This window comes from Prionailurus viverrinus, chromosome A2 (assembly GCF_022837055.1).
Source record: "Prionailurus viverrinus isolate Anna chromosome A2, UM_Priviv_1.0, whole genome shotgun sequence".
NCBI lineage: Eukaryota > Metazoa > Chordata > Mammalia > Carnivora > Felidae > Prionailurus > Prionailurus viverrinus.
In genome coordinates, this window is record NC_062562.1 from 104,487,830 (window position 1) to 104,495,352 (window position 7,523).

Genomic DNA, 7,523 nt, shown 5'->3' on the forward strand with positions numbered 1-7,523 from the left:
TATGATTAAAGAGTTATGCTAAAGATTGTAGATGTGGAGTCTGAGAGGTTCACAAATTCAGAACTGACATGTTAAATTTAAAATGCCTATTAGACATCCACATGGAGAAGTTGAGTGAATATATAGGTATATCCATATAGAACACGTGTATGTGTATATACATATACATACACATACACATGGAAAAACATCTGGGCTGAAAAATTACCTTGGACATCCACAGCATTGTATTTGAAAATGAGACTGGATGAAGATTACAGATAGGGAAAAGGTCCTAAGTGTTTTTCCTTTGGAGCAATCCCATATTAAAGGTCACAAAGATGAAAGTGTACCACTAAGAAACCGAATAGAGAAGCCAATGACATAAAGGAAAACAAAGTATATTGTTCTAGAGACTACAGGATGAGAATGTTTCAAGGAAGAGTTATGTCAGCTATTAAATGTTAGGTCAAAGTGATTACTAATAATTGACTTTTGAAATTAGAAACATGGAGGTCATCCGATAACCTTAAAAGAAGCATTTTTACTGAAGTGATAAGGGTAAAACCTCATCAGGCTGAGTTAATAAACTTCAAAGAAGTGAAATTCAGTAATTTTGCTTGGCTCCCTTTTTTTTCAAGGGTCTACCGGAAGCATTTGCAAATTCTGAAAACTGCAACTCATCAAATATACATAAATGCTAACACAAGACATCAGTATTTAAATGCAACTTTGTTTGGGGATCTCATGAAGATAAGGAACTAAAAAAGGCAGTCTGTTGTGTGATTACGCTAGCACAGCAAAAACAAAATGGCCATGAGCTCAGACCCAAGCACAATTTCTGATAAACTTGAAAATCTTCACAATAAAGACTCCCATGGTAAAAATCATTAACAACTGCACATACTTTGACATCTGTCAGTAACAGAAATCCAGATGTTTCCACTTTGCCAATGCCAAAGACACTTGAATACTCTTCCCAATCTACCTTTGCATAATATCCACTTTCAGTTGTTAAATATACTCTAGTGAAGTTACCAAGGGCCTATACAAAAAGTAAAAAGTGTTTGAACAGTTTAAGGTCTTTTTTCAAATTATAAACAGATGGAAACTCAAGAAATTCCTTAAATTCTAAGTTTATTTCCTATACCCTAGTTATAAAGTTGAAAGCAGATTTTCAGCATTAAAAAGTGACACATATCAAGTTTCAGATATTTATTAGTCAGTGTAAACCCCAACACAATACATCAACATGACTTCGTGCATTCGGAGGGGAAATATTTCCTGGATAAGTGGAAAATTGTGCGGATGGCTTCTGGAAGACCTTCATTCTAAGCAGCTTTATAGTGAAACATTTCATTTAGAAGTCTGGACCTTCTTTCTTCAGTTTGCTGTAATCTACATTCACTGAGTAGAACTTGGAAAAGAAAAAAGATATTTTAGATAATCTATCAAATACACAGAGATGGTACAGAAGTTTTAGAATTATTTTTATTCAGCTTTCTATAGTAACAATTACAGACATGAATTTTTATTACAGATATTTAACAATATAAAAGTCATCCAAAGAAAGACACTGAAATTCCAGTCCTTTAAGGATTTTGGTAAGGTAAAAATATTCAATCTACCTCAAAAGAACAGTGTTAGTACGTTCCCTTAATTTCTTAAGCCAGATTGCACCAAAATCTGACCATCTGACCACTTCTGGCACGAAAGTTCTTAAATAATACTGTATTTTTGTTTCAAAACCATATTGTACTTAAATAATACATATTTGGAAGCCTGTAATTTCCAAAAATTTCCTTATATTCAACTGAAATTAATTTTAGAAATAAATCTATGATTGCTTTAGAAAAAAACTGCCTCTCCAATAACTTTTTTTTTAATGATTTGTATTTTAAACATCTCTAGAGTGTCTACTGAGAAAACATCAGGATATAAACATAAGCTCAAATAAGGCTATAATCTTGGGTTTACTCATTCCTGTGCTAGAGAACACTGACGAGGTTGTGTTATAATTACTTGGAGGCCACATTATTTAACTCCAAAAGAACTAAAAGTGCAGAATCATCAACACTTTCTTCAGGGTTTTTAAGCAGCTCATAAATTTGTATCTATTATTTCTTCAAACCCTTTTCTTTATTTTTCCAAACATACCCTAACTTCTTGATTTCTAACTGAAAAATTCTTATTTTACTTAAGCTTTTTAAAAAAGAAAAACTCTCAGGTTGTAAAGCTTATCCTTGAGATATACACAAAGTTGTATAGACAGCTAAGTGCAAATAACCCAGAGCAATGATCTTTGTTCTGACAGTATTCTTATGAAGTAACTGAATCTAAAGGAGATTTTTTTAAAAGAAACTAATTGTGTGCTATCCTTAACATTGTTGACAAAATTAGAAAGAATACTACAAAAGAACTACAAGCTATACATAAAGAAAATAAACACTGATTGGGTTCTTCTAATGGATGCCAGACACGGGGCACAATGCTTTATGTTTATTTTAACTATCACGGCCTTACTCATTCTTACTTTACGAAAGACGCAATTGAAGATCAAGTTATAGGACTCCCCAGGGAATGAGAAGCAGGATCAAACCCCTATACTCATGCAATGTGGAAAGGTCATAATATCTTTGCCAATTTTCTCAAAACTAGTAGGCTTCTGATGTATTTGCTTCTTTTTGCTTCCATGTGTCAGCATCAAAATTCTCTGTTGAAGTAACGAGTTAATTTTCAAAACTGTTTTAGTTTTCAGCTTCCATGTCCCCATTCCTTTTCTCCATTTAATGGTGGCTACCTTGAAGGTCTCTGGAACAGTAACTGGGAAGGCACAACATATTCTGATCATGGCTTGGGGCATTTAATCAAGTGAGAAGTGTTGCTGGGTCTTTAATGATTAAATCCTATTTTAGTCCTCGTGTTTGTCTACATTTGGCTAGATTTGCAAAGGAGCAACAAATAACCTCCAAAACTTAGTGGTTTACAACAACAAAGGTTTATGTTTCACTCGCATTATATGCCATCTGTAAGCTGACTGCTTCATGTTCTCTTCATTGCAATTCTGGGCTGAATGAATAACTCTTACATGTCCATTTTGGTCTCAGGTCAGATGACAAAGAACAATGGGGGAACCACACACTGGTTCAGAGATGGGAGATATCATGTCCCCTCACTGATGATTTTCCAGTCATGAGGCTAAACCTGATGTTAATAGGCAAAAAAAAAAAAAACCAAAAAAACAAAAACACCCACAAAAAAAACCCAAACCCCAATTTTCTTAGGTGAGTAGTGAATGATAAAGAAAATAATCTAGTTTACTTCACTGTTTGCGTTTAGAAGCAGTAGCAGGCTTCATTCACTCTGGGCTTATTTTCTGGACTTTGTTCCCTTTTATTTCTGCTTGCAAATTGCCCAATTCTTCTACAAGTTCATCTCTTGGCAAATACAACCAGTCTACTAACATTCTATTTTCCAAAATCTTTTTCTATAACAAACTTCTTTAGACACAGTCTATCTTCCAAGTTACAGCAGGTTATACTTTATCAGATATTTTGCCATTACATAAGGATTCATCTTTCCAGACTTGAAATAAGTGTCATGGCTACTCAGCCCATTCATGCCAAACAAATTACATTTTTGTTGCAGCAACATTCCATTTCCACCTCACATGTCCTTATACTGACATGTGTTATCATGTTCCAGGGCACTGGTAATTTGCCTTCATTATCATAATCACTTGAAGAGCTTTTTGAACTACACCTACCCAGAGACTCTAATACACAATTTGGTAGAAGGACCAAGGAAAGTGCATGTGGTGAATTATACACTTTAAATAGTTAAGTTGTATGGAATGTGAATTATACCCTAATAAAGCTGCCCTTGGTTTTAACATTTCCAGAGTTAGTCTTTGTACGCAAAATTTTGACACATAAAGAAGGTTATATTTAGAGAATAAATGGTCTCAGATTTGTGGCAACACAGATGGACCTTAAGAGCATTATACTAAGTAAGATAAGTCACCAGGGAAAGATAAATAAGGCATGATATCATTTACGTGTGGAATCTAAAAAAGCTACACATGTAAAAGTGGTAGAATGGTGGTTACCAGGAGCCAGGGATGGGGGAATTGGGAGAGGTTGCTTAAGAGTACAAACTTGCAACTAGTAAATAAACCCTAGAGATCGAATACACAACACAGGAATTATAGTCAACAATATTGCATTATAAACTTCAAAGCTGCTAAGAGACTAGGTCTTAATTGTTCTACACACACACACACACACACACACACAATAGTAACTATGTGACATGATAAAAGTAGTAGCTAATGCTACTATAGTAATCATATTGCAATATAAAATTTATCAAACCAACACCTTGTATACTTTAAGCTTACATAATTTTATATGCCAATATCTCAACAGAATAAATAAAGTCTCAGTCAATGAACTCATTCTGTGAAAGAGTAGTTCCACAAATTACTTTTTGGAAAGACGTTAAAAAGTTTAGTTAGAAGATTCATGGTAAAATTTAAGTTTCAACCAATTTCATTTCTTCCTAATTACCCTCACCTGAAATATTTCAACCATACCAACAAGAAAAAACAGCCAACCAAACCATCCACTGCAATAGTGCTACTCAAAGTGTGGTCCATGGACCAGCAGCATCAGCATCACCTGAAACCTTGTTAGAAATGCAAATTCTTAGTCTCCACAACAGACCAACTAAATAAGAATCTCTGAGCGTGGAGCTGAATATGTGTTTTAACCACCTCTCCAGTTGAGGCCCATGTACACTGAAGTTTGAAAACACTACACTAGACTATTCAAGATCTAAGAAAATGGTATGTGATAGCTCTATCACCTCTTTTGCCCATAAAATCAGTAGAATGAAAACATTATCTTAACTTCACATCCAGAGTCTAAGGTCTGTGAATAAAAAAATCCTTAGAAAAAAATTTCTGCTAGGGAAATATGCCATTTTAATTTCACAAAACAATCTAGCACTTCCTCAAAGTTCATTATAATGGAATTTTACATGTATATCCAATTTCAAAAAAAAAAAAACACTACTACATGAGAAAATGTATTAAAATATACTTCCTAGCAATTCTGAAACAATTTTATAGCTTACCTTGTATTGATCATTGGGACCCAATTTGTTCCAAGGTTCTGGGTTATTCTTCCTATCCCAACTAAACGAAACAAACATTATTAACTACTGTAGTAATAAAACACTATTTAAAATAGTTTTCTATTTCCTAAGGAGCTAATATTTTGAATAGATCTCATTTTCTATTAGATTGAGTATGATGTTGTTTTCAGTAGAGTTGAAACAGACATAGACTCTATTTAGCAATCCCATGTAGTTAATTAGAAAAAAGAGTTGAACAGAGAGCCTCCTAGGCAGTGTATTTGTCCCTATCCCTCTCACAGGAAACTTTAAACTTCGTTTTTGGGATGCCTAGGTGGCTCAGTCTGTTAAGCACTGACTTCAGCTCAGGTCATGATTTCGTGGTTTGTAGGTTCAAGCACGGCATCCAGCTTTGTGCTGACAGCTCAGAGCCTGGAACCTGCTTCTCATTCTGCCTCTCTCTCTCTCTGCTCCCTCTTCTGCTCATTCTCTCTCAAAAATAAATAAAAACATTAAAAACTGTAAAGAAAATTCATTTGGCTTTCCCTAAGTGATATATAGAAAAGTACAGAATAACAATACATCAATCTTTTTGTTGCATGTTGGTTCTTTAACTTCAAAAGGAAACATTCCTTATTGAGGAAAAGCAGACAAAAAACATTTACATGCATCAGCAACTCTGATTAAGTATTTTATAAAAATAGTTATCTCAATTCTCACAAGAATTCTCCAAATAATTAGCAGTTTACTCTACGGATGACAAAAATGAGACTCAAAGACATTTAGACAATTTTATGACCCAGGAAAAGAAAATGACAACAGGATTTGAACTTCCTATAGAAGCCTATAAAACAGGCTCTTTCTACTACTTGATTTTGCCTCCCTAAAGACTGTGGCTCCCAAACCAGCTTAATAAACCATCAAAGTTCCACTAAACGTTTTTAAGCACTTACCTGACATCTGGATTGAACAATGCCAGGCGCAAGACATATAGTGCTGCTCCAGTACCTCCCGCTCCAATAAATATGAAGAGGGGGATCAACTAGAACCAAACACAAAATAGGCAAGAATTAATAGCCAGCTTCAAATACCTAGACATTGACAAAAGAAAGGCTAGAGTTAATTCCTACACAATGATTCTCAGGTCTCAAAATGGTACTTTTCTACCTTGTTTTAAAATTTTAATAAAGGTAGACCTTAAATTGAGGTACGATTTCTTTTAACTGTGTTCAAAAGAAAGAAATGTAATTTCCAAAAGACGTGAAGAGGGTTCTGGTTTAATGTGGAAAAAAATTAGATTCAAATTTTTAAATTTCCAGGAACATATGTCAAGTCTTCTCCACCTCTCTTAATATTTATACACGTTCTCATTCAATTTCCCAGCTTCCTTTATCTCGAGGCTTGTAAAACAACTTCTTGGCCTGCCTTGATATAGGGGTTATGAAAAACATAAGTTCTGTGAAATAAATAGACCAAATATAAACATACCTATGACAAACATCGGTTACAGGCATAAATTTCTGAAGACATATTACCACCATGCTTAATTCGTAGTTAGGTAATGGGTTTAAGATAAAGTCTGAGTAACTGGGTTTTAGGACCAAAGCACGTTGATGTGCTGCGGAAAAAATTACACAAAAAAGAACAACTCTGATTCACCTCTGCGCTACCAAGCTCCCCCAAAATCTCAAGACGTCAAGCAAACCGAGAAGTCCAAGATTACAGACATTTGTATTTGCTACAAGGCCTGGTGGTGCAGTGCCGTAAGAGGTCTTTAAGAGACAATATAACAAACAGGAAACCTGACCTGCTGATCTCTAACCCACACTACACACCACTACCCCGGGGTCGGACCAACTTAGAAGAAGGTGCAACCACCCGACTGTTCCAACATTCACTGGCTTATTTTCCTCCAAGGTATCCCTCACCTTCCGCCTGCCTGCCCAAACCCCTCAATGCATGGCGTGGAAGGTCAGAACTCAAGGGCTTGGGACAACTAAGAGAATATCACAAGTGAGCCAAGGTCCAGACCCGAAGAACAGTTAATAATTGTGAATGAGGAAGTCCCCAGGTAACCGAGGCAGTCGCAGCTGGACACAGAATGGCCAAGTAAAAACACTGCAAAACGGGTCACGAACTTACGCTCGGATGCTTCTTGGCCTGACCGAAGATCTGGCGTAACATGGCTGCAGCAGAGGCCTCGGCTCGGGGAGAAGAAAAGATCAAAACTGCAAGGCCCGGCACTAAGCAGTCCCTACACCAAGCATGAACGGACGTCCAAAGTCACCCAGAACCTCCTACCTAAGGACCCCTGGCTCGGAGGACAGCTTGCGGCAAGAGCGCCCGGATGCAGCTGTCCTTAATAGTGCCTGCGTTGATCCAGCACCTCAAGCATCCGCACTGACCTG

The 7,523-nt window shown here is 36.2% G+C and overlaps 1 protein-coding gene across 1 annotated transcript; it reads right to left on the reverse strand.

Moving 5' to 3' along the window:
• Window positions 1-1,179: 1,179 nt before the first annotated feature.
• NDUFA4 (NDUFA4 mitochondrial complex associated) lies at window positions 1,180-7,424 on the reverse strand. Its single transcript, XM_047850404.1, has 4 exons — window positions 7,258-7,424; window positions 6,069-6,157; window positions 5,116-5,176; window positions 1,180-1,396 (listed from the first exon to the last, which is right to left on the reverse strand). The coding sequence occupies exons 1-4, from the start codon at window positions 7,297-7,299 to the stop codon at window positions 1,340-1,342; spliced, it is 249 nt and encodes an 82-aa protein (XP_047706360.1). The 5' UTR covers window positions 7,300-7,424; the 3' UTR covers window positions 1,180-1,339.
• Between the last annotated feature and the right edge of the window lie 99 nt (window positions 7,425-7,523).